The following is a 27,219-nucleotide window of genomic DNA, read 5'->3' as shown; positions in this document are numbered from 1 at the left end:
AGCCCCAGCTGGATCCCAGCCAGTCTCAGCGTTGCCATGCCGGAGTGGAATACACAGGGCTTCCCTCACCGAAAGCGGCCCTGCGCCACCCTCCCCACGGCTGGGAGCGATGCCTTGGTGGGTCCTGTCGTCTTCCCCAGGCCATCCACCACTTGTTCTTGTGCCCCATGTCCCAGCTCACTCCCCCACCATCACCACCCTAGTCCAAACCGCCCAGCTCCTGCCTGAATGGCAGCCTAGCCTCCCGTTCATTCTTGTGCTTCTACTGATTCATTCTCCAAATATTTGTTATTGAGCTTTTTAAACTGTAAATAAGGTTTTTACCTCCCCTGCTGAAAACTGTCTGGTGAGTCCCCAGTGTACTTAGAATAGAATTCCAGTCCTCCAGTCCTTGTTCCTTGCCCACAAGGCCTTCCGCCTTCCAACCACCCCTGGTTCTCTCTGCTTTGAGCATTTGGCCGCCTGCTGCTATTGGAGTTCCTCCCTCCTTAGAAATCTGCGCCAGCCCCTCCCAGAGCCTGGGGTGTTATTTGCCCTCGGACTTTGACGCCTCCTCCTTGGGGAGGTTCTCTCCACTGGCTCCATGGAGACAGCCCCTCCTTCTGCGATGTGGTTCTATAGCAGGACTAGCCTTGGACAAAACCCCTCAGACACCGAGATAGTGAAGGGAGTGGCTTTAATCAGCTGGGAGCATCGGCAGGCTAGCGTCTTAAAATCCGAGCTTGTCAGGTGCCCAACTTCTGTCCCTTTTAAGGCTCACAACTCTAAGGGGGTCCGCGGGAGAGGGCTGTGATCGATTGAGCAAGCAGGGGGTATGTGACGGGCTGCCAGCGACGGTAGTCAGAGTGAAACAGAACAGAACGGGAGGTCTCACAATGTCCTTCCATACGATGTCTGGAATCTATAGATAACATCAGTTGCTAGGTCAGGGGTGGAATTTTAACTACCAGGCTTAGATCAGGCAGGCCTAAGCCTGGTTTTGGGTCTGGTTTCTTGATTTCAGGTCTGGTTCCTAGGGGCCAGGCTACCTGCCTTTTGTTTCGCTTTTCTTTCCTTTTCTGAGCAGAAAACAATGTAAAACAATATAAAAGGGTCTGTCTCTTCTCTCAGTTCCAGCCTGGCCTGTGTGTGCACCTGCACCGAGAAGGCCTGGTCTTCTTTCTGACTCCGGTGGGCAGAGTCAGCACAGGAGCCGCTCCTGTCTCGCCCCCACAGCCATCTGGACTCTGACCCTGCTGATCGCTGGCCGATCCCTGGCTCTTTGGCGGGCCTCTGATTGCCTCCCTGTCTTCCGGTGGGTGCCTCGGCCTGGCTTCCGGTCTGCACCCCCTCTTCACTTGGCCTCATGATTTCAGTTCTCCATGGACGGTTGTGTGTCCTGGGGCTGGGCTCTCCCATTCCAGTCCTGCTTTGTCATTCATTTGTTGTCATAACCTCTGCCAGCCTCCTTGGCCGACTTTCCCATCCTGTCTCTGCTCCACGGTAGGCGGAGGCCACCTCCCTGCTGCTGCCTGTGTTCCTATCACTCTGCACTCAACTCTTTCATGAAGCTTCGTGGAGAAATGTGTATTGATAGGACTTTTTCACATAATCTGGATTTTTTTCTGTTCTTCTAATTTCTATTAAATGCCATAGAAATCGCATTTCTATTAAATGGAAAAATCACATTTCTATTAAATGGAATAGAAATCACATTTCTATTAAATGGAATACAAATCACATTTCTATTAAATGGAATAGAAATCACATTTGTATTACATAAAATGTATTTTATGCTTATGTCTCCCTTTTTTCCCCTGGGTTTACTAGCGAGCATCTCTCCAGCCTCTTACTTGTCTGCATCGCTGTCCTGTCCCCTGCGGAGCCCTGTGCTGGGCTGTGTTTTCGCCTCATCAGACGCGTTGCATGATCTGTAACTGAGATCTGCCGAACGTGTCGCTTTGCATCTTCCTCACCGAGCGCTGGCAGGCGCACCGTGTGGGAGTGTGCGAGGCAGCCTGTTCAGAAGCGCATAGCCTGCCACTTCATTCTTGGTGGTGGGGAACGTGGCTGGCTGGAGGCCTCGGCCTGTGCAGAGGGAGGAGGAGGCTGCTTCCCAGCCCCTCACTGTTGCCAGGGCTCTGATGTTTCAAGGGACTTAAAAATCTGAAATTCTGTGGGCAATTTCCAGATTTTTAAGTGTTAGTTCAAAACGTCATTAGCGTGTGCTTGGGTCCAGCTGCGATGTGGGCAGCCTGCTGAGGGCTCTGGCCTGGGGCACATACACAGGGAGAAGTCATCCCAAGAAAGACGAGCCCACACTGCAGATTGACCCACCCAGGTGCTCAGAGAACAAAGTTCAATTGTTGGAAGTTAAACCTTAACCAAGCAAAATGTCTGAAGTAGGCCATCCTGTCATTGATCTTGGAGTTCTTGTTTCAAAGGAATTGTGCTATTGGTAGGACACTGCCAAGCCACACCGGACAGCCAGGATCCAAGCACAGTGGGCAGTAGATAGAGAGAGCTCTGACCTAGGATTCAAAACCCTGCGTTCTTGTGCCACTCCATGCCCTTCAGAGTGTGTGAATGTCAGAGAAAACTGTAGCTCTGCCCTGAACCCACATATTTCTGGAGGTTGCAGTGTGCAGTGCTTTAAAGGGCTATGAGTACCAAATGGGAAGGCCCATGCACATGTGTGTATGCACAGGAGTGTGAGGGGATGTGCATGTGTGAGCAGGTGTGTGTGCATGTATGCACATGTGTGTATGCACACATGATTGGGAGGGCATATGTGTGTGTGCAGGCAGGTTTGTGTGCCTTGAGTATACATGTGCACATGTGTGTGTGCATGTGACTGCAGGTGCACATACTTGTGGGTGAGTGCGTGTGTACATGTGCATGCCTGCGTGTATGTGTATGTGTGTGACGTGCACGTGTGTGTATGCATATGGCATGTGCACTTGTGTGTGTGCATGCATGTGCGTTGTGCATGGGTGCATGTGCATATTTAATCACATAATGATAGAATGGGCCCTGTGCAGATATTGCAAATGAAAAGCAGGCCTGTGTTCACTGAGGCTAATAATTACCCTGCAACACTTTTAGCCTAATTGCAACATAAAAGCATTTCCATTAACGTTGAATCATAACTAAAAGTATGCCACAAAAGTCAAAGCTTGCATAATTGTCTTTTAGTGACTGCACACCTCCGCTTCAGACACTTGTTTTGTATTCAAAGGTTCAGTGCTTGAAATCTGGAGCAAGGAGATAAGAACTGAGGCTGTTCTTCTGACTGAGTGAAGCATGTTTATTTGATTAGGAAGTCGACGGCATTGATGGATTAATAATTTAGTTACACTTTTAAGGTCGATGGCTTAATTAATGGTTAAATTGAGAATTGAAGAATTCATTTTAATTATTTATAGGATAATTACATTAGTCACTTTAAAAGTTTGTAGTAAATCTTGCCTCAAATAATTTTTATTGGTATTCAAGCTAGCAACTCATACTTGATATAAAGTGTGAAAGACTTCGTCAGTAGATCTTTGGAAATATTTTCAGACCAGAATATTTCATGTGACTCTAGGCTTCAAGAAAGGGAACAAACTCATCAAAAGTAAGGAATTCCTTTTACTTCAATTTTGATTTCTTAAAGTATTCTGTGAATATATGGCCTCTCCTCGTGGTGCAGTACAGAGCAAGGCACATGTTAGAACGGAAACAGCTAATGGGGAAATGTAACATCTCCCCAGTTATACTGTGAATGCAGTTCCTTTTCATGATGACCGAATCATCTCATGTACTATTATTGTAAACGGTAGTATTGATTGAACACCTGTGTGCTGGGTACTTTGCCGAGCTTTGTACGCGCATTATTTCATTTTTAATTTTTGAAACAACCTTTGTGGCTAGTGGTAGGATGGTCTCGATCTTACCCTGAAGGAAGCTGAGATTCAGGGTGAATGAGTGGTTTGTCTGGGACACACACGCAAGGGATAGGCAGTGGGGAGGGGGGATCCTGAGGGCTGCCTGTCCCGCAGCTGTCTGTGCTTCCCAGTTGTGCACCATGGCCTGACTGGGGCGGGTGTCAGCTTGCGAATCCCCGGACACACCCAGGGTCGGGCACGAGCGTTAACACTGTGGGCGAGCTTTCGGTTGTCAGTTATTTAAAGTGATGTGCGGCCCCATTCTCCTGTTCCTGTGTACAGAAAACAGCTTGAATGAAATGAAATATTTTCTTTTAAGATGGATCCTGGGATTCAGAACCTCAAAAAGTGATCAAGTTAGGCGTCCTGCCAGTTAGGAGTCTGCTCATGATGGAAGATACCTTGTGGGCGGCTTCTGGAGGTCAAGTCTTCATCATCAGCGTGGAGACTCGTGCCGTAGAGGTGAGTCGCTTAGGTGGCCGCACGGCGCGGAAAAGGTGCGTTTCAGAAGCAGCTCCGCTGACTTCCAGCGCCGAAGTCAAAGCAGACTTCTTGTCCGTGGCCACGTGCTAAAAGAAAATTCCTCTAGCCGGGCACGGTGGCTCACGCCTGTAACGCCAACATTTTGGGAGGCCGAGGTTGGGAGATCCTTTGAGCTCAGGAGTTCCAGACCAGCCTGGGCAACAAAGTGAGACCCTGTCCCTATAAAAAAAATTAGCTAGGTCTGGCAGTGCGCGCCGGTGCTGGACGTGGTGGTGCGCACCTGTACTCCCAAGTACTTGGGAGGCTGAGGCAAGAGCATCACTTGAGCCCGGGAGGTCCAGGCTTCATTGAGCTGAATTCTTGCCTTTGCACTCCAGCCTGGGTGACAGAGCAAGACCCTGTCTCAAAAAAAAAAAAAAAAAAAAAAGGGAAAGGAAAAGAATGTCCCTTCTAGATTTTGCTCAGAAAGACGAGATTAGCAAGAAAATTCAACTAACCATTTTTTAACCAGTTAGCTGTGTTCACTGGTTACCTGCTAAGTAAAAGAAACATTGCTTTAAGAAATGTGTTCAGTATGAACCTATAGAGTCCTCCAAGACTTAGGGAAAATTCGCATTTGATTGAGGTGACATTTAAATTCAATGGGCTAAATGGATCATTCACCAAAGAATCAGGAGATAAGTGGGCAGGCATTTGGAAAACGCAGAGCTGGCCCTCCTCTTCTAAACACTCCAGATGCATGGGAATTTCAACATGAAAACGAAACTATAAGCCTCTAAGATAAAAAGCAGTAGAATAGTTTTATTACTTTGCAATGGGGAAAGCCTCTCCAAACATGCCACAAACCCAGACGTTACCATAATAAATAAAATGGTACAGTTTAATAACTTTTTTCACATTGAAATATGTGTATCAAATACTTATGGAGGAAAAATTGGGAAAAAATTTCCTGTATATATGACTAAGAATTAATGTTCTTAAAATACAAAGATTTCTTATTGAACTACGAAAAAGATAACCAACCCAATAGAAGATGTTCAAAGGACATGAACAGGCAACTCTCAGAAGAAGAAATAGAAATAAACAATAAACTCATACACATATAACTTAGCCTCATTAGCAACTAACATTGCCTGTTAAAACAAGGCACTGTTTTATTAATAAACTTTATTTTTAGAGCAGTTTTAAGTTCACTGCAAAATTGAATGAAAAGTGCGGAATTTTCCATGTACCCCTCCCCCTACACACGCACAGCCCCCCCCCCCCCGACCCCCCCATGAGCTCCGTCCTGGAGTGGTGCGTTTGTTACAGTCAGTGAGCCCGCATGGGCCTGTCATCATTGGCCAAGGTCCACAGTCCCTCACCACTCAGGGGGGCCTGACATCATTGCCTGGGGTCCATAGTCCCTCACCACTCAGGGGGGCCTGACATCATTGCCTGGGGTCCATAGTCCCTCACCACTCAGGGGGGCCTGACATCATTGCCCGGGGTACAGTCCCTCACCACTCAGAGGGGCCTGACATCATTGGCCAGGGTCCACAGTCCCTCATCACTCAGGGTCCACCAGGGGCTTATGCTTGGTGCCGCGGTTCTGTAGTTTTGGGCAAATGTATAGTAGCATTGTTCACCACTACAGCATCGCGCAGAGTGGGTTCACTGCCCTGGACATCCTCTGCTCTCTGTTCAGCCCTCCCTCCCGCCGTCCCAGCAACCACTGGTCCTCACGATGCCATTTCTTCAGATTGACAGAAGGTAAACGCTAAGTGTGACCCAGTTGGAATGTGGGGCACAGGGCCCTCAGGACCACAGGGCCTTAGGGCAACCCCTCTGGAGGGCACTCACCTGTTACCAGTTAGCACTGGGGTTCATAACATCTTCCTGGCGGCTCCCCACCCTAGAGAAATCCACTCTACAGAGGAGCTTGTCCATTGCAGTCTTGTTGGCATCACAAACACTTGGGAGTGTCCTAAATGCATGCGGATGGGAGGAGCTGGGGAAATGAGGTCATCTGTGCCCCACGGAGCGGGTGAACTCAGGCAGCGGGAGGAGGCCCACACTCTCCTTGTGGGTGTTCCTAAACGCATGCCCATAGGGGCACATGTGGGCAGGCAGGCTGCAGAACACTGTCCGAGCTCACTCCCAGGGAGGCTGCGGTGCCTGGTGAGCCCACCCGAGTCTGCTGTTGTCAGTGGCTGTGTGACGTGCCAGCGTGTGTGTGTGCGCGGTTGGACAGACATTCCTGAAGTGATGAGGAAAAGGCTACATACTTCCCCTCACACTTGCAGTTTTCAGTCATGTCATATGTGGCATTTATTATGAGGTTGCGCTCTTACTTTTTTACTGTCTGTTCATGGCCATCTCTTGACCCCACTGTCCCTAAACAAACTGGGATAACAACAGTGTGTTTTCAGCCAATAAAATGGACCAACTCATCATTGAAAATTCCTTTGGGCTGGGCACAGCAGCTCACACCTGTAATTCCAGCACTTTGGGAGACCAAGATGGGTAGATTGCTTGAGCTCAAGAGTTCAAGACCAGGCTGGGCAGCATGGCAAAACCCCATCTCTACAAAAAACATAGAAATTAGCTGGGCACAGTAGTGAACATCTGTCGGATATTTGGGAGGCTGAAGTGGGAGGATCACTTGAGCCCAGGAAGTCGAGGCTGCGGTGAGCCAAGATTGCACTGCTATACTCCAGCCTGGGTCAGAGGAAGACCCTGTCTCAAAAGAAAAAAAAAAAAAAATTCCTTTGATCCTCACACAAAAGGTCACAGGAAAGAATGTCTTCAGTTGGGGCGAGGGGTCTAATTTCATCTCTTTGAAGGCTGTGAAGACGTTCTAATGATGAGATCGTCACAAATCCAGAAAGAAACGGTATTAAGAGCTTCTGAAAATACTCGTCTAGACCATCGTTAGGAGGGATGAACCAGTTCCCCGGGTTAGGAACTTTAGGACATTTTGCTGGTTATTTCATGAATCGCATTTGCACACCCTCATGAGACCAGATTCAGGACGTGCCTAGGCTACACCCTCTGTGGTCTCAGAGCACACCCTCATGAGACCGGTTTCAGGACATGCCTAGGCTACACCCTCTGTGTCTCAGAGCACACCCTCATGAGACCGGTTTCAGGACGTGCCTAGGCTGCGCCCTCTGTCGTCTCAGAGGGAAAGTGGCTCCTGAGCTGCCCCGTGGATGCCGCTTTGGCTGGCAGGCACGGCGGGATGCGGGCTAATGCTGTCTTCAGCCAGGAAAGGGCTCTCCGACTGGCCCCTGCAGACCTGGGTCTGGTTAGGGATGCGAGGTCCACACTGGGGCAAGGTGAAGATGGGACCTGGGTCCTGAGCCTCCTGGAGGCCAACGCTCTGCCATGGATCGTGAATAGCATTCCTGTATGTGTGTCTGTTTTTGACACAGCCTCCCCCACATCCTTCGAGACCCGGCCTGCTGGACAGGGATGGAAAATAGCTGGACAGGGAGGTCAGGGTACATGTTAGATGAATTTTGGCAGTTTTGTTCCTGTTACTTTTCATATCCATCTGGCACTTCTTATTTCACATGCCCAGAGAACGAGAAGCCTTCAGTGTTGCGTGGAGCCAGGGATTAGCTAGTGCTGCCAGGCAGGCCAGCACCGTTCCTGAGCTTGTCCACAGCCCTTGTACCCCATCAGTACAGCCATCCCAGTAACTGTGTAATACAGAGGCACAGGGTTTCAGTACAGCCATCCCAGTAACTGTGTAATACAGAGGCACAGGGTTTCAGTACAGTCATCCCAGTAACTGTAATACAGAGGCACAGGGTTTCAGTACAGCCATCCCAGTAACTGTGTAATACAGAGGCACAGGGTTTCAGTACAGCCATCCTACTAACTGTATAATACAGAGGCACAGGGTTTCAGTACAGCCATCCCAGTAACTGTGTATTACAGAGGCACAGGGTTTCAGTACAGCCATCCTAGTAACTGTGTATTACAGAGGCACAGGGTTTCAGTACAGCCATCCCAGTAACTGTATAATACAGAGGCACAGGGTTTCAGTACAGCCATCCCAGTAACTGTGTAATACAGAGGCACAAGGTTTCAGTACAGCCATCCCAGTAACTGTGTAATACAGAGGCACAAGGTTTCAGTACAGCCATCCCAGTAACTGTATTACAGAAGCACAAGGTTTACATCCTAGCTCAGCCATATAGTATCCAGTGATCTTGGATCAGCCACCTACCTGGGCCTCGGTTGTCTGAGCTGACAGCTGGGGGTAATTCTCCTTTCTCAGGCTGCTTGTAATTTATATGCTGTAAATCTCGAAGACTCAGAAGCAGTGTGTTTGGATCCAGATATAGGGCTGTTTCCTTGCATTTTCAGTACCAAAATAACTAAATGCATTTTTAGAAAGAAGCAAAAATCTGCTCTCTCTGAAAACATGAAGTTCATCCTGCCGTTCCCGTTGTGCAGGGAAACTGTGGCCAGGGGCAGGTGCAGCCCGCAGGACCTGAGCCTGCGGGATCCGAGCCCTGGGTGTGCGTCCGCCCTGCTGACGGCGGGGGCAGCAGCTGCGGGGGGATCCGTCCCGAATGACCATATGCTGTCAGAACAGTGCCGGCCTGGGAGCTGCCTGCGATCTGAGCTTGGGTTGAGCGGGTTGGGAGACGCCAGCTGTATTTGGAAGACAAAGGCACCCGAGGCTCTGAGTCTTCGGCGTTCCTGGAGTGACTGGGCCGGTGGAGGAGCCAGCCTGGTTACCACTGGGGGTGGCCGGCCCCCGTCCCAGCTCTAGCACCGTAACAAAGCAGCACCGGGCAAACCAGTGGAGATGCCGAGCCAGGTGCTTGGTGCAGCACCCGCGACGTAGCGGGGGCACCCACCTGCCTGTCAGCACCGTCAGGAGCAGATGGGAAGACATGCCGTGGATGCTGAGCCGCCGCACGGTGCCGGTCACAGTCCCCTGGACACTTTAGGGGAGGGGAAGTATCTCTTTTTCCCCAACTGCAAATGGCCCTTTACCCTGGGTTTGTCCAATTGCTGTTTAAATCTCATAGTGTTAGGAACACGGATGTAGTGCTGAGGGATCTGACATTTAGGAAAGGGAGAATCATTCTGGATTTCTGGGGGGCATTGCCTGGACAGGTCTGTTGCTTAGAACCTTGAGTCACAGCTCCTTTCAGTTGAATGACTACAGCTGCTTGAAGTGCAAACCTCTTCTTCCTCACTCTTAAGTTTCTACAACATGCAGTGCTCTTTGACTGAAGACAGATGGAAGGAAAGAAAGAGAGGAAAATGTTTTCTTGCCCCCATCCTCTACTGAAGGGAAAAACAGAATGAAATAATAAAATAGGTGAGATATTAAAGATGACCTAAATAGTGCAACATAGTGATTTTCTGCAGCAATGCATTTTTTCTCATAGGGATTTAATTCTTGTCATTGTGTAGAAAGAGACACAGGGCAACAAAACAGGCCTAAGCGGGCGTGGTGGCTCACACCTGTAATCCCAGCCACTCGGGAGGCTGAGGCAGGAGGACTGCTTGAGGCTAGGAGTTCAAGGCCAGCCTGGGCAACATAGCGAGACCCTATATCTAAACACAGAAAATAAAACAACAGGCCCAGGTCAGCAGAAGAGGCCAGAGATCCCCGAACACTGTTGGATCCCAGTCCCTCGAGACCCCCGAACACTGGAGTCCCAGTCCCCAGAGACCCCCGAACACCGTGGAACGTCGGTCCCCAGAGACCCCCGAACACCGTGGAACGTCGGTCCCCAGAGACACCCGCACACCGTGGAACGTCGGTCCCCAGAGACCCCCGAACACCGTGGAACGTCGGTCCCCAGAGACCCCCGAACACCGTGGAACGTCGGTCCCCAGAGACCCCCGAACACCGTGGAATGTCGGTCCCCAGAGACCCCTGAACACTCTGGAATGTCGGTCCCCAGAGACCCCCAAACGCTGTGGAATCCGTAGCCTAATTTCTTTCAGACACCTTCAGAATCACACAATTTCAAGGCAAACAGAGACTTAGAGATCCTGTGGCCCAATGTTCTTGTTTTCAGAGAACCAAGGCTTAGAGAAAGGAGAAGCCATGCCCAACATCAGTACTAAGGTAACATCCATATAATCTGTCCTCCAGCAGAAACATAGCAAATATTCACCAAGTACCTAGCATTGTGCAAAAACAAACCAACCACAGATGGTTGAGACATTGACAACACAGGCCCGGCTCTCCGTCCCAGGACGGCTGGGCTGCCAGCGTGAGTGAGGGCGCTGTGGAAGTTTCAGGGGCAACACTCCCTCCGGGCCTCAGGCTGGCCCAGTGAGCCGATATCCAGGGGCCCCGCATCCCACAGTTACTACGAATTTCACAACGGCAGCAGCAAAGTGTCAAGCCAGGCATGCGTCCCTGTGGGCACAGGGCTCTCGGCAGCTGCCTAGGGATGGTGCCCGTGCAGCTGGCTGGTCGAGGGTAAGGAGGGATTCACTAAGAGAAAAACCAGGATGGCACCTCAGAGAGGGAGAGATGCATCAGGCTTCGAGACTACTGGTCCCCAAGGGGCTTCTGGACGCAGAGGGTGGGTCTGCGAGCGCAGTAGGGGACGAAGAGCTTGGGTCCTGTCACTGGCTCGGCTCATGGGGGTTGGGGGGAAGCATGGGCAGTGCAGACATCCCCATGCCCCTGAAGGCAGCCGCCTTTGACTTGACTTCCTGGAGCAGAGTTCTGTGTAGTTTTCTTTTAAACAGCACTTTTGCTGCAGACAGTGCTGAGCCATTGAAGGGTTCTCAGCGTGGAGCAGATGTCAAAATTTGTTTTCAGAAGAGTATTTTGCCAGAAGTGTCATGGGGTGTAAGACGCTTGGGTACTAGAACCAAGGAGGTTGTGCTGGGTTAAAAACTCTGGGACTGAGGCCCAAACAAACCATGCGTTTGGTTTTATTTTATTTATTTTTTAAGACGGAGCCTTGCTCTGTAGCCCAAGCTGGAGTGAGTGGCGCGATCTTGGCTCACTGCAAGCTCCGCCTCCCGGGTTCACACCATTCTCTTGCCTCAGCCTTCCGAGGAGCTGGGACCACAGGCGCCCGCCATGATGCCCGGCTAATTTTTTGTATTTTTAGTAGAGACAGGGTTTCACCATGTTAGCCAGATGGTCTTGATCTCCTGACCTCGTGATCCACCTGCCTCGGCCTCCCAGAGTGCTGGGATTACAGGCGTGAGCCACCGCGCCCGGCAGGGTTTGGTTTTTCTAAAATCATCTTTCCAGAAGTTTGGATCGTGATTGTGAAAGAGTCAACAGCCCGAGGAAAGAAAGAAGCGTCTCTCATCTATTCTCTAGTCACACCGAGTTCCCTCATACGCCACGGTTGTTTGTTTTGCTTTTTAAAATCCTCTCTATGGAAGTCGCCTTCCTCTGCCCCAAACAGTATTCCAGGGAGTAATTTCTGCTTTATTCTGAACTGGCTCAAGAAACCAGCTATGATGGAGACTTGTGCATGAAACAGGCAGCAGGTGGCCAACAAATTAGATAATCTAGATGAGATGGACAGACTCTAGAGTGGCACAAACTACCAAAACTGAATCATGAAGAAATAGAACATTTGAATAGACCTAAAACTAGTAAGGAAATTGAATCAGTAATCACAAACTTCTGAACAACAACAAAAAGCCCAGGACCAGATGGCTTCACTGGTGAATTCTAACCAAACATCTTAAAAAAGAATTAACAGCACTCTTTCCCAAACTCTCCAAAAATACTGACGAGGAGGGAGCAACACTTCCTACTCATTCTGCAGTCAGCATGACCCCGATACCAAAGACACGACAAGAAAACCACAGACCAGTATCCACTGTGAGCATGGATGCAAAAATCCTCCACGGAAGACTTGCAAAGTGAGATCAACAGCATACTGAAAGGATTGTGTACCCTGGAAAAATGAGATAGATTCCTAAAATGCAAAGGTGGTTCAGGACGTGAAAATCAATCAGTGGAATGCATCACATTAACAGAATAATGGGGGGAAAAACACGATCATCTCAATTGATGCACAAAAAGTACTTGACAGAATTTATCACCCTTTTATGATAAAAACTCAAACTAAGACTAGAAAGTGACTTTTCCTCCACCTGCCAAAGGGCATCTACAAAAAACTCACAGCTAACATCATACTTTATGGTTAAAGAAGAAAAGTTTTCCCCTGAAGATCAAGAACAAGACAAGGATGGCTTCTACCATTTCTATTCGAAGTAGTACTGGAGGATCTGCCAGAGCAATTAGACAAGGGAAAAAAGCTGGAGGACTCAGATGAGAGGAAGAAGTAAAGTTGCATTTGCATATGATATCCTTTTGTATGTAGAAAATTCTGAGGAATCCACAGTAAAACTACTTGACTAATAAACAGGTTGAGCAAGGTTAGAGGGCACAAGATCGGTATACAAAAATCAATTAAATTTCTGTACGCTAGCAGCAAACAACCTGAAAATGAGACAAAGAAAACAACTTCATTTATAACGCTGTCAAAAAGAAAAATACTTAGAGAAATTTTTAATCAAAAAATGCAAGATGTATACACTAAAAACTACAAGACATCATTCAAAGAAATTAAAGAATACCTAAATAAATGGGAAGGCATCCTGTGTTCATAGATTGGAAGACATACTATTGTTAAGAAGAAAACAGTCCCCAAATGGATCTGCAGATTCAACACAATTCTTATCAAAATTTCCACTGCTTTTTAATTTTTTTTTCAGCAAAACTTGACAAGCACATCCTGAGATTCATCTGGAAGTGCAGGGGATCCAGAAGAGCCAAAATAATCTAGAAAAACAACAAAATTGGAGGCTCACACTTCCTAATTTCAGATTTTACCACACAGACACATACATCAGTGACACAGACCGGAGACCACATGCATCTGTGGTCACAAAATTTTCAACGGTGCCAAAACTATTCCATTTGAATATTGAATGGCCTCTTCAACAGGTGCTGCTGGCACAACTGGGTATCCATGTGCAGAAGAATGAAGCTGGACCCCTGCCTCACACCACATACAAAATTGTCTCAAGTGAATTAAAACGTAAATGTAAGAGCTAAAACTATAAACCCCTTAAAAGAAATAGGAGTAAATCCTCATGATTTTGGACTAGACAGTGGTTTCTTAGATCTGACACCTCAAGCACAAGCAACCAATGTGGAAAAATAAGATACCTTGGGCTTCATTAAAATTAAAACCTTTTTGCTTCAAAGGACACTATCAAGGGAGTGAAAAGACAACCCACAGAGTGGGAGAAAATACGTACAGCTCATGTGAGAAGGATCTGGTATGCAGAGCATCTAGCACACTCTTAGGACTTAATAAAAAGAAAACTAACCCTATTAAAGGCAAGGGAACTGAATGGATATTTCTCCAAAGATTTACAGTCGACGCATAAGCACACGAGAAGATGGTCAGCATTGTTGCTTGTTAGGGAATCATGGCGCAAAACCACAATGAGGCGCTGTGTCTGTCACACACTGGGATGGCAGGAATAATGTTGTCAGTGGAGCCAGCACGCACGGGAGAGCACGTGAGGATGCTGGGAGACTCTTACTTGCTGGTGGGAATGCAGAATGGTACAATTTCTGGGAAGACAGTTTGTGATTTCTTCAGAAAGTAACTCATGGCATGACCAGGTGACCCAGCATTTCCAGTCGTAGGTGTAGATTCAGAAGAACCTGATATTCATGTAGACACGATTGACCATAGCAGGGTTATTTATAGTCAAAAAGCGGATGCAGCCCAGATGCCCAGGAACTCGTGAATGGACAAACAGAATGTGGTTCCTTCATACACAGGGACTGGATTCAGCCATGGAAAGGAGGGAAGCCCCGACTCACGCCACCAAGTAGATGTACCTGGAAAACGCCAAATTCAGAGAAAGAAGCCAGACGCAAAAGGCCGAACGTTGTAGGATTTTGTTTATATGAAATGTCGGAACAGGCAAATCCAGAGACAGAACATGGATGAGTGGTTGTCCGGGGCTGGGGAAGGGGGCCTGAGGGTGATGAAATGTTCTGGAATTCAAGAGTGGTGAAGGTTGGCAACTTTCTGAATATACTAAAAAACAGAATTGCACCCTATAGAAGGGTGAACTTCATGATATGTGAATTATAGCTCAGTATTTTCAAAAGGAGGTGGCAGTTTTGGAGGTAGCTGGGAAGTTAGCAGGTGTCAGCCTGAAGCAGGTGGAGGAGCTGTCTGGGAGCGGCCTGCCTAGCACAGGCAGGAGGAGGGGGAACCGCACAGCCCAGCCAGAAAGGGGAACACGGCTTTTCTTTTTTTTTTTTTTGTTGAGACAGAGTCTCGCTTTGTCGCCCAGACTGGAGTGCAGTGGCCGGATCTCAGCTCACTGCCAGCTCCGCCTCCCGGGTTCACGCCATTCTCCTGCCTCAGCCTCCCGAGTAGCTGGGACTACAGACGCCCGCCACCTCGCCCGGCTAGGTTTTTGTATTTTTTTAGTAGAGACGGGGTTTCACCGTGTTAGCCAGGATGGTCTCGATCTCCTGACCTTGTGATCCGCCCGTCTCAGCCTCCCAAAGTGCTGGGATTACAGGCTTGAGCCACCGCGCCCGGCCAGGAACACGGCTTTTCTTCCTTTCCTTTTTCCCTCTTTTTCTTTTTAATTTAAGATGAGTGAGACTTGTACATGCTTTGGGGCTGAATGACAGAAGCCAGGAGAGGCAGGGCCCCGTGCCAGGAGGAGGGCGAGGGGCGGGGCAGGAAGGAGCCAGTGCCAGGAGGAGGCCAGATTGGAGGTGGAGTGTCAGGGGAGTGTGGGCCTGCACGCCTTCTCCTCTGTCACGCAGGAGGCCAAGTCAGAGGGAGGAGGGATCAAAAGCACCCGCGCTAGAATCATCTGGAATGAGAACCCAGACTTCCCAACCCCCAGGCAGATGCTCTTTCTCCCACGCCGCACAGCCCAGATCGTTTAGATGGTGAAGAGCCTGTGAAGCTTCAGTTCATAAAACACTTGGGATCTTTGTGTGCGAGATTCGTGTTCCGCTGAGGGGTAGGAGCTGGGTTCTCTGCATAGGAACCAAGTCACAAGTCAGTGACGCAGACTCGTTCGCAATTGTGAGCACCAGTTCCTTTCCATTGACAAATATTTAAATTCAACTTGTGATTATCGAAGAAATTTTCTATGAGGAAACTACGGGCATATGGCAAGAGGCATTTATACGACTGACTCTAGAATGGGCATTTTAGAAGCAGGGCCCTCACTTCATATCACGGGACCTGGGGGGCTCCAGTTTGCTCCAGGGGGCGGACAGTCAGATGTGGAGCCCGCGCCAGATCCACAGTGATGGGACTTGGGGCCGTGTGGGCCAGCCTCCTGCACCGTGTCGCCTCCCTGGGGACCCCAGCCTCCCGCACCGTGTCGCCTCCCTGGGGACCCCAGCCTCCCGCACCGTGTCGCCTCCCTGGGGACCCCAGCCTCCCGCACCATGTCGCCTCCCTGGGGACCCCAGCCTCCCGCACCGTGTTCCCTCCCTGGGGACCCCAGCCTCCCACATCGTATCGCCTCCCTGGGACCCCAACCCCTGTGTGCCCAGCCTGAGGACACAGTCCCCTCCTCAGATGGCATCGCTCTTAGGCCCTGCAATGCTCCTGTGTAGGCTGGGGCCCTCCTCTACCCTCCGCTCCTGATGGAATCTCAACTGAAACAAGAGGCAATACCACGGGAGATGGGATCTGCCAACCACTGAAGTCGCATCCCTGAGTTCCTGCCCAGTGGGCTCTGGGTGCACCTTGGTGCTGCAGGATGGGGTTTGGTGCCACGGGGCATGTGCGTGGAGTCAGCAGTCTCCACCATGGGGGCCGTCGTCTTTTCTCTTATTCTCAGATTGTGGGACAACTCATAGGGCGGAGATGTCAGTCTGGTGGTTTCCTGTGGGTTTTTATGAGTTTCATCACTTTACTTTAGATAATTGTGCAGGATCGTGAGTTTCTTTAATTTCAAGAGCTGTGAGGCTGCTGGTTCCTGGGGCACACAGTGTCTCTAAGCTTCATCCCAGCCCTCACCCCTGCTGCCCCCTGCAATACCTGATGGGCAGGGCGGGGACAGTTCTCCTGGGACTGATCCCACAGAGCCTGAGTGCCAGGCAGCCCCTGAGGCCACGTCGGGGGGTCGCTGTGTGAGCAGCCCCTGCTGGCTGCGGGGTGACGAGGGCCCAGGCCCAGGCACCAGTGGGAACCCTCAGAGCAGGCTGCTGGGATGCACTTTTGGAGCTGTGGGGCTGCAGCTGAGCCTGGAAGCTCCAGAAGGACCAGGTTGCATGGAGAAGCAGAAGGCGCCTGTCCAGGACAGCAGAGCTAAGAGGAGGCATGGACTCAGAACCAGGGTCGGGCTGCAGGCAGGCGGTGGGGACCCACGCCACAGCCTGGAGACCTCAGGGAAGGTTCTGGGCAGGTTCTGATGGGCCTGGGGGAATGGATCAGCCTCCTCCATCAGTCCCCACGGTTCGGGTCCTCCTGTGCCTCTTGTCTGCCTGCCCATGTCTCCTTTTGGACACAAGCTCAGTGGCCTGGGCCCCTCGGCAGGTACACCATGCCTGTGTCTTCAGAGTGGCCGTTTTCTGGGCTCATGAAGGAGCCAGGATGATTAAAATGGCAGGCAGTTGGGTTGCTGGTGTTCGGTTGCTGGGGAGGCCTGTGATTGGAGCAAAGCCTGCTGCTGTGTTGCAGCCACTGAATGGCGCTCCAGCTGGACACCACACGGACCCAACAGGTCCCAGTCAGACTCGCTCCATGGGGCCAGCAGACTTGACCTTCTCTCGATTTCACAGGGTCAGCTGGAGGCCCACCAGGAGGAAGGCATGGTGATCTCCCACATGGCCGTGGCCGGCGTTGGCATCTGGATTGCCTTCACCTCGGGGTCCACACTCCGCCTTTTTCACACGGAAACTCTCAAGCACCTGCAGGACATCAACATCGCCACCCCTGTTCACAATATGCTGCCAGGTAAGGGGGTGGGACGGGGCCCAGGGATGGGCATGGGGGTGTGGAGCACCGTCAGCCCACCTTAGTGCTTCCTGGTGCAGGACACAGAGGCCCCTGAAGGAGCCACGTGCTGGGAGGAGCCACGTGGCGGTGCCATCTCTATAGGTCAAAGCGGGTGGGAGACGATTTCTCATTATCGGCACAACAAGGCCCTGGGGAAGCCGGGACCTGAGGCTGAAGAAGGCAGAACAGGCGGCCTCCCTGCGGTTGGCGGGGCTGTTGGGGAGAGGCTGTTTGTGAATGCCCCGTTGCTGGTGGGTATCACTGAAGTTTCTGGGCAGGGAGGGAGGCCATTACACATTGAGTTTTGGAAGGATCATCCTACAGCAGGGTGTGGAGAAAAGAAATGAGGAGGGGCCCAACTGGCTTCCTTCATGGGTAGCCTGGGGCCACACTGGGGTCCATGGAAGGGCTGTTTTGGTTCTTTGCCTGCTGGTGAGTATTGGAAGATGTTTGCAGTTTTAAGGGGAAGGCATGAAGTAAGGGCTCTGCCTCGGTGCCCCTCGGCTGCTGTGATACACGCCACAGATGGGCAGGCTTACAAGCCAGAGAGGCTGCCCCTCCGCGTTCTGGAGGCTGCATGCCCAGGAGCACGGTGCCTGCAGGGCAGGTTTCTGGGAGGATCTGCTTCCTGCTTTGCAGTTGCTGCCTTCTGACTGGGGCCTCATGTGGTGGAAAAAGAGCCCTGGGGTCTCCTCCGCTTCCTGTAAGGGCGCTAATCCCATCATGGGGACCCTATCCTTATGATCTCATCTGACCCTAATCACCTCCCCAAAGCCCCGCCTCCTCGTACCATCCCACTGCAGGCAGGGCTGACATCGAAATTTGGGGAGATACAATCAGTCCATGACGGGCCATTTATGATACATTGAAAAAAACCACAATGATTAGGGGTCCGGTTCTAGAACGGGTGTGAGGCTGTCCTTTGACAAGGGGAAGATGAGGAGGATGAGGAGGCATTGAGGATGTTCCTCGGGGCCGGGGCCGCTGCGTCCCCTCCGCACTCCCATTGGAGGTGGGAGGGTGAATATATTTGGTGCATGGTGAGTCCGTGATAGTCATTCGTTTCTCAGGGGCTAACTGTACAAGTCATTGTTAAAATACTCCAGGAGATTTCTCTTGGTGGAGAAAAGGAGGAAAAGGAGGAGAAAAAAAGGAAAAGGAGGTTTATGTAACATGCAGATTTATATTTAGAGAACCAAAATGGTTAAGTCCCCGTGGCTTAGAAAGCAGACGGACGCTCTGCTGCGGACCTTGTGTTTTCTTTGGAGCACTCGCTGCTGGAGCAAATGTTTGCTGCAGGAATGGGCTGTCGTTGTTGGGACAGAACCAAGTCACATCCGTAATTGCCAAAGCTCTCACGTGGCAGTGAGTGTCCGTGTGTTCAAAGTTCTGTACACAAGGGGAGGTGAGGAGGGCGTTGCGAGAAAAGCCTCTCCCCTCGACCTCCCGTGGGCTGCAGCCCCTGAGCCTCCCAATCCCGCCCCGGCTGCCTGCAGCGCAGGCCTCCCTCTGGGGAGGAGCAGCCCACGGTTACCCTGGTTCCAGAGTTCCGAGAGCGGCCATGGAAATGCAGCGGCCCCGCAGGATCTTTGGTGTTTATCCCTCTCCGGTTAGGATCAGAAAGAAACTCCTAATGAAGGGAAGGCTCTGGCCAGTGTGAGTGGAGTCTGTATTTTGAATTTGATTTTTTAATAAAATAACCCTTGCACACGATTTAATAAAAGCCAACAGCACTCACGCCCAGGCTATGAAAAGCAAAGCAGGATAGGAAAGGCTGCACTCTGGGGGCCTACAGCCTCGCCCCTGTCCCAGCACCTACCCACTGTCAGCACCCATCCCCCCCCCACCCCCGCCCCCATCCTCACCCCCCCACCCACTGTCAGCACCCGCCCTCGCCCCCATTCCCACACCCTACCCCATAGACAGGGCTCACCCCCAGCCCCCATCCCCACACCCCACCCACTGTCAGCACCCGCCCCCATCCCCACACCCCACCCCATAGTCAGCACCCACCCCCATCCCCACACCCCACCCCATAGACAGGGCTCACCCCCAGCCCCCATCCCCACACCCCACCCACTGTCAGCACCCGCCCCTATCCCCATACCCCACCCCATAGTCAGCACCCACCCCCCATCACCACCCCCTACCCACTGTCAGCACCCACCCTCGCCCCCATCCCCACACCCTACCCCATAGTCAGCACCCACCCCCCCATCCCCACACCCCACCCCATAGTCAGGGCTCACCCCCAGCCCCCAGCCCCCATCCCCACACCCCACCCACTGTCAGCACCCGCCCCCATCCCCACATCCCACCCCATAGTCAGCACCCACCCCCCCATCCCCACACCTCACCCCATAGTCAGGGCTCACCCCCAACCCCCATCCCCACACCCCACCCACGGTCAGCACCCACACCCCCATCCCCCCACCCCACCCCATAGTCAGGGCTCACCCCCCCATCCCCACACCCCACCCCATAGTCAGGGCTCACCCCGCCCCCATCCCCATACCCCACCCCATAGGGCTCACCCCCACCTCCCATCCCCACCCTCCACCCACTGTCAGCACCCACCCCCGCCCCCGTCCCCACACCCCACCCCATAGTCAGCACCCACCCCCCCATCCCCACACCCCACCCATAGTCAGGGCTCACCCCCCAATCCTCACCCCCCACCCCATAGTCAGGGCTCACCCCTGCCCCCATCCCCACCCCCCACCCCATAGTCAGGGCTCACCCCCGCCCCCATCCCCACCCCCTACCCCATAGTCAGGGCTCACCCCCACCCCCCATCCCCACACCCCACCCACTGTCAGCACCCGCCCCCGCCCCCATCCCCACACCCCACCCCATAGTCAGCACCCACCCCCTCATCCCAGCACCCCACCCACTGTCAGCACCCATTCCCGCCCCTCGTCTGCATACCCCACCCCACTGTCAGCTGCCTCTCCCGCCCGCCTCCCTGCTGCTGCTGTTCGAAAGCCACTCCTGTATGGCAGGTTCTTAATGTTTTGTTTTAGATACTGTCTACTCCGTAGAAGAGAAAGACAGAATCATCCTGCTTCCCTCCAAGCATAGAGCACCCAACACAGTCCTGCAACGGTCCAGAAACAGAATGCAGAGCCCTTGCCGGCTGCTCAGGTCGCAGATTCTGGCTAAATCGCAGCTGCCTGTGTTGTGTGTTTTGGATGATGAAGTTGTGGCTGGGCACTCAGTCTCCCTTCCTTGGTACTTGTCACCCTTCAGCTCATGATGGATCCATCCCAAGCCCACCACAAGCCTCTCACTTGGTGCCAGCAGATGTGTGGGGCTCTGCAGAGCCACCGTCCCCTGGCGCCCACCCTCCCAGGCCCCTCTAACATCCTGGGCTGACTCTGCACGGCCACAGTGTGTGCTCTCAGCCCCCTGCTCCGGGGGCCCCTGAATCATGGGTCTTTACTTATTCCTGCACACAGAGTCAGGTCTGCATTTTAGACCCGCATGAAAGCAAACGCATGCATCTGTCCAGATGGAGCGCTGTGCCCATAGTTGGCAGGTTCTCCAGCATTTCAGTACTAAGTTTGAAATAGCTCCAGCCTCACTGATTTCTGGGGAACACTGACTGCTTTACCCACATTCAGTTCTCTGCTCCAAGGCTGTGGTCTGTGGCCACCGTGGCCTCCTCAGTAGGAGAAGGGTACACGGGTTAGAGCCGACCTCGGTGACAGCAGAAGTTCAGCTTTGTTTGTGATGCTTCCAACCGTGATTCTCTGTGAGATCCTCGGTGCGGCATAGACTGAAATGATTCTGATGTTCGTTGCATTTTGTGACTCAGACGGAATGAGTAGCCAGAGAGTCCTTTCCTCCAGAGAGTCCTTTCCTCTCGTCTCCTCTGTCCCGTCGTCTTTGCCTTTCAGCCAGTATTTCATATTTCATAGAAATAAGCACTATGGCATTCCACACTGTGTTTAGACATTCCGGTCGGGGCACATTCATGCGGCGCTGAAGCGCACGGACGCTGAGGTCGCCGGGCCGTCACCACTCCTGGGTTCTTCTCCTCCTCACCATCCAACATGGTTCCTGGAGGCCCACACATGTCCGCTGTGCTCTGTTCACACACACACAAAACCTTCATTCTCGAGTTGTATTCATGACGATGCTCAAATGGGTTTTCGTGTGTGTGTGTGTGTGTGTGTGTGTGGCAACAAGACATAAAATTATCTTTTTGTGCTATTGCTGGAATATAAAAGTCAGGTAGCTTCTGCACATGAAGACTTGCCAAGCGAAAAACAACAAAATCTGAAATAAGCAAACTGTACTGTAACTCCTGCCTTCTGTATAAGCTCACACGGCGTGGTGAAACCTCCTCCTTCCTCGGGGTCTCAGCCTGCTGGCCCCTGGGGACTCCGTGACTCTGTAGCTAAGGACCTGGCTTTACTCCTTCTATTTGGAATTCAGTTCTGAAAACCATTTAGCTTGCGTTCTTTCACATAAGCTACATCAGGTTCGACACAGACTAACGGTTGATGAAGGCCTGTGATTAACATGCACGTTCGTTAGAGCAGTCATGACCTTTCTAAGTTAAAAAGGAGCAGAGTTCACGGCAAGTGGGTTCACGGCGCCTCAGCTTTTAGGTTGTGAGCAGTTGCAGTAGGTTACATCACCGGGCAGATGTTTCCTGCTCCGTCCCGCATGTTCAAAGGAGGATATTTTTTATGGAAAAGTGCTGAGACCCCGTGGTAAATTGCACTTTTCTGAGTCTCCACCGAGTGAATACAGAGCCTCCAGGAACTATGTGAACAAATAAAATGGCCAAAATTTCCATTAAAAAACAACAACAACAAAAAAAACCAGTGTAACTTTTCTAAAGACCAGGGACTACACCAATGAAACCGGACTCAAGATGGTGAGTTAAGGAACGAGACCGAGGACTGGAGCCACAGCCTCTCTCGGCAGCCTGTGTGGCCCTGGCCTGTCCTTCGGTTTGTATTCCAGACTGGGAAGAGCAGAGGGTGAATCCCCCTGGTAGCATTTCCTCCGACACTTGAGGGACGTATTTGCTTCTTCCAGTCACTGTTCTGTCTCTGAGGTTATTTGAATGAACTTGGATGGTGTCCTTTACACCCCCAGCCCCTCCCAGCCTCCAGGGCAGGAAATGCGTCTCTCTGTGGCTGCCTATGGAAGGCCCTGGTGGCTCCCAACGGAGTGGCCATGCAGCAGCGGCTCACGTGCAGTCAGTCCCACTTCACGCTTGTAACCCATTGACCAGCCTCACTGTGCAGCTGCATCACCGTTCACCACCTCAGCTGCCCCGCCTCCCACCTCCCAGCAGACCTCCGTGGGCTGCAGCTCCCGGGACCCAGCCCCGTCTGGAACACACCCTGCTGTCCTGTTCTAGGTCATCGTTGGTGCTTCCGGATGGGCAGGGGACGCCTGGATAGCGGCACTCACCACAGCCTCTGGAATCGGAAAATGACCGCATGATCTCGTGACTGTGGCAGTCAACTTTCTTATGTAAAATTAAAGATGCCGATGGGCAGACTGCTTGGAAAATGCAACGGAAAGCCGCTCTCTGGAACTTAACTGTCCTATGTAGTTCCTGGGTACTTTGAAACCAGTTAAAACATTCACGTCTGGTTTTTACCTGCTTAATTTTTATTTTTTATTTTATTTTTATTTATTTATGTATTTGAAACTAAGTTTTGCTCTTTTTGCCCAGGCTGGAGTAATGGTGCGATCTCAGCTCACTGCAACCTCCGTCTCCCGGGTTCAAGTGATTCTCCTGCCTCAGCCTCCCGAGTAGTTGGGATTACAGGCGCCGCCACCACACCCAGCTCATTTATTTTATTTTATTTATTTATTTATTTATTTATTTTTGTATTTTTAGTAGGGACAGGGTTTCACTATGTTGGCCAGGCTGATCTCGAACTCCTGATCTCAGGGGATCCACCCGCCTCGGCCTCTCAGAGTGCTGGGATTACAGGCATGAGCCGCTGCGCCCGGCCTGCCCTTTTTATTAAATGCAAGCTTTGGCCAGCATCACAGGAGCCCTTCCAGAAGCCGGGCCAGCATTTCAGTCACGCGGCCGCAGCCTTTCCCGGCACGCAGGTGGGGCTTCTCCCCTTCCCAGCATCTCACATCCCTGCTCCCACCCCAGGGCTGCTTCCCATCCCAGTGCCACACGGAGGGCTGGGAAGACCCGGTTCAGGTTGTGTGCTGAACTCGTGTGCACACTGGTTTTCTCTCTCATCAGACAGTCATGTTTCACACTGAAAATACTTACCGTTGAGTCAAACTGCTGCTCTAGAAAGAGCATCCACACTCCCTCTGCGGCCGCACCCCGGGCTGCGCCCCGTGTTGTAGAGCGATTGCGCTTGGGAGCAGCTGGGAATCCTGCGCATCAGCTTCGAAGCGGCTGCCGTGTTTTTCATCAGCTTTAGAAAATAACAGCCCCGGCTTACGTGCAGGACTGTGGATTCACTATCACCCTGACCACATCACGGCAGCCAGGCAGACATTCGGAATTCCTGGGACACGCATATTAGGGAGCTTTTAAAAATAATATCAATCAGCGTTTAGAAATAGAACCAAATGTCTGTCTTTGTCTGTAGTGAGGGTTTTTTGTTTTCTGAGGAGGCTGTTTGATGCCTGTCGATACAGATTCCGTGTTTTTTGTTTTTTGTTTCTGTTTTGGGTGAGGCTGTTTGACCTCAATTCTGAGTCTTTGGCTCTGGTGTCAGATTGTTTTTCATGCTCTTTATCTGAGATGAACTTTGGGTCAAATGCAGGGATATTTAAAAGAGCTTCTATGTCTACAGAAAAGAAGAATCAAAGTTTTTAAGTGTTCACCGTCGCTTCTCAGGAACAAGCTAAATTGACCTTCTGTGCTCCTCAGCTTTGGGGCTAAATAGAGAAACACTGGGGTTATCTTGTCTGTGTTGGAAGGCCGTGATGCTGATGATTGTGTCAGAGTTGCAGGGAACGACGTGAAAGTCCAGACCCACCCTGTCACCACCATGAGGCGGGGTCTTCCTGTAAGCGCTGTGAGGCGGGGTCTTCCTGTAAGCGCTGTGAGGCGGGGTCTTCCCTGTCACTGCAGTGAGGTGGGGTCTTCCCTGTCACCGCCGTGAGGTGGGGTTTTCCCTGTAACAGCCGTGAGGCGGGGTCTTCCCTGTAACAGCCGTGAGGCGGGGTCTTCCCTGTAACCGCCGTGAGGCGGGGTCTTCCTGTAAGCGCTGTGAGGCGGGGTCTTCCCTGTCACCGCCGTGAGGTGGGGTTTTCCCTGTAACCGCCGTGAGGCGGGGTCTTCCTGTAACTGCCGTGAGGCGGGGCCTTCCTGTAACTGCCGTGAGGCGGGGCCTTCCTGTAACTGCCGTGAGGCGGGGTCTTCCTGTAACTGCCGTGAGGCGGGGTCTTCCCTGTAACCGCCGTGAGGCGGGGTCTTCCTGTAACCGCCGTGAGGTGGGGTCTTCCTGTAACTGCCGTGAGGCGGGGTCTTCCTGTAACCGCTGTGAGGTGGGGTCTTCCCTGTCACTGCCATGAGGTGGGGTCTTCCCTGTAACTGCCGTGAGGTGGGGTCTTCCTGTAACCGCTGTGAGGCGGGGTCTTCCCTGTAACCGCTGTGAGGTGGGGTCTTCCCTGTAACCGCTGTGAGGCGGGGTCTTCCTGTAACCGCTGTGAGGCGGGGTCTTCCTGTAACCGCTGTGAGGCGGGGTCTTCCTGTAACCGCTGTGAGGTGGGGTCTTCCCTGTCACTGCCATGAGGTGGGGTCTTCCCTGTAACTGCCGTGAGGTGGGGTCTTCCTGTAACCGCTGTGAGGTGGGGTCTTCCCTGTAACCGCTGTGAGGTGGGGTCTTCCTGTAACCGCCGTGAGGTGGGGTCTTCCTGTAACCGCCGTGAGGTGGGGTCTTCCTGTAACCGCCGTGAGGCGGGGTCTTCCTGTAAGCGCTGTGAGGCGGGGTCTTCCCTGTCACTGCAGTGAGGTGGGGTCTTCCCTGTCACCGCCGTGAGGCGGGGTTTCCCTGTAACCGCTGTGAGGTGGGGTCTTCCCTGTAACCGCCATGAGGTGGGGTCTTTCTGTAAGCACTGTGAGGCAGGGTCTTTGGAGCAGGCCATGCGTCTCCCACCCTATAACCGCCGTGAGGCGGGGTCTTCCCTGTCACCACCATGAGGTGGGGTTTCCCTGTCACCGCCGTGAGGCGGGGTCTTCCCTGTCACCGCCGTGAGGTGGGGTCTTCTCTGTAACCTCCATGAGGCGGGGTTTTCCTGTCACCACCGTGAGGTGGGGTCTTCCTGTAACTGCCATGAGGCGGGGTCTTGGAATAGGCCATGCATCTCCCACATTGTTTGGCAGCCACTTTCTAGCCTTGTCACGGCCAGAGCAAACTGTTTAGTTTCTCTGGGCTTCAGATCCTTGGCTGTAAAGCAAATCAAAACCAAACTAACAAAGAACCTCAAAGGCCCTTCTGACCCCGCCGTCCACTGTGGCGTTTCCCTGCTGTGTCCAGCGCCGAGGCCATGTGACAATGTTGTTCTTCACGCAGAGCCCTGAAGAGGCCTTTCAGTTCCCTCTAGGGTCCAGCTGCGGCTGAGGGCCCGTTACTCGAGTCTAGCCGCGCGCGCTGAGACCTCTCCTCATTTGTAAAGGGGCCTCTGTGCTCCCAAAGAACCACAGGCCACTGCGTGTGTCGGGGGCTCACGAGCTCACGTGCTACACGGCCAGGAAGCAAAAGGTTTAGACAGATTCATCCAGGGGCTTGATTCAGGGCTGAAGGGGCCGAGCAGAGCCATGCAGACGACAGCCCAGGAGACCCGGCCAGACATCGGGCCTGTTCTGTCCAGGTGCAGACGCAGGGCATGCCCCCAAGACCCTTGTCTTGCTCGTGTGGTTGAGGAGCCTGGGGCTCGGGTTTGGGAACTCCTGTGCCACATCCTGCCCCTGCGGGGTTTGGTGGTGGCATGACAGACCTGTGGGGTTTCCAGCTCCCTCACCGCCCCACCAACTCTGCTGCACAAACCAGACCCGAAACCACTCGTATGTCTTTCTGCCCAGGGCACCAGCGGCTGTCGGTGACGAGCCTGCTCGTCTGCCACGGATTGCTGATGGTCGGCACCAGCCTGGGAGTCCTCGTGGCCCTGCCAGTCCCACGTCTGCAAGGGATTCCCAAAGTGACCGGTGAGTGGCAGCTGCAGTCTGAGTGGCTGCATCCTGTCTTGCAGACTCATAGAGCATAGCAGTGCGGAGTGTGATTTAACATCCTGGGATTGTTACACAATTCAGATTACCTGTGCAGAATGTGATTTAACATCCCGGGATTGTTACACAATTCAGATTATCTGTGCGTAGTGTGATTTAACACCCCGGGATTGTTGCACAATTCAGATTACCTGTGCGGAGTGTGATTTAACATCCCGGGATTGTTACACAATTCAGATTATCTGTGCGTAGTGTGATTTAACATCCCGGGGTTGTTACACAATTCAGATTATCTGTGCGTAGTGTGATTTAACATCCCGGGATTGTTACACAATTCAGATTATCTATGCGTAGTGTGATTTAACATCCCGGGATTGTTACACAATTCAGATTATCTGTGCGTAGTGTGATTTAACATCCCGGGATTGTTACACAATTCAGATTATCTGTGCGTAGTGTGATTTAACATCCCGGGATTGTTACACAATTCAGATTATCTGTGCGTAGTGTGATTTAACATCCCGGGATTGTTACACAATTCAGATTATCTGTGCGTAGTGTGATTTAACATCCCGGGATTGTTACACAATTCAGATTATCTGTGCGTAGTGTGATTTAACATCCTGGGATTGTTACA

The 27,219-nt window shown here is 52.0% G+C and overlaps 1 protein-coding gene and 1 pseudogene across 4 annotated transcripts in view; one reads left to right on the top strand and one right to left on the bottom strand.

Annotated features, from left to right (window-relative positions):
* LOC105491895 (Rho guanine nucleotide exchange factor 10) overlaps positions 1 to 27,219 on the top strand; it is a 146,960-nt gene that overhangs the window by 114,535 nt on the left and 5,206 nt on the right. For all 4 annotated transcript variants that reach the window (XM_011758600.3, XM_011758601.3, XM_011758603.3 and 1 more), the window contains 3 exons: positions 4,225 to 4,367; positions 17,188 to 17,362; positions 26,439 to 26,561. In XM_011758600.3, coding sequence (XP_011756902.2) covers positions 4,225 to 4,367; positions 17,188 to 17,362; positions 26,439 to 26,561 — 441 coding nt within the window. The remainder of the gene's footprint in view (positions 1 to 4,224; positions 4,368 to 17,187; positions 17,363 to 26,438; positions 26,562 to 27,219) is intronic.
* Positions 5,670 to 9,285, bottom strand: LOC139355951 (uncharacterized; annotated as a pseudogene).

The sequence above is a fragment of the Macaca nemestrina genome, chromosome 8 (assembly GCF_043159975.1).
Source record: "Macaca nemestrina isolate mMacNem1 chromosome 8, mMacNem.hap1, whole genome shotgun sequence".
Taxonomy (NCBI): Eukaryota; Metazoa; Chordata; class Mammalia; order Primates; family Cercopithecidae; genus Macaca; species Macaca nemestrina.
The sequence above is the reverse complement of the archived record's forward strand: the minus strand, read 5'-3'. Positions and strand labels throughout refer to the sequence as shown.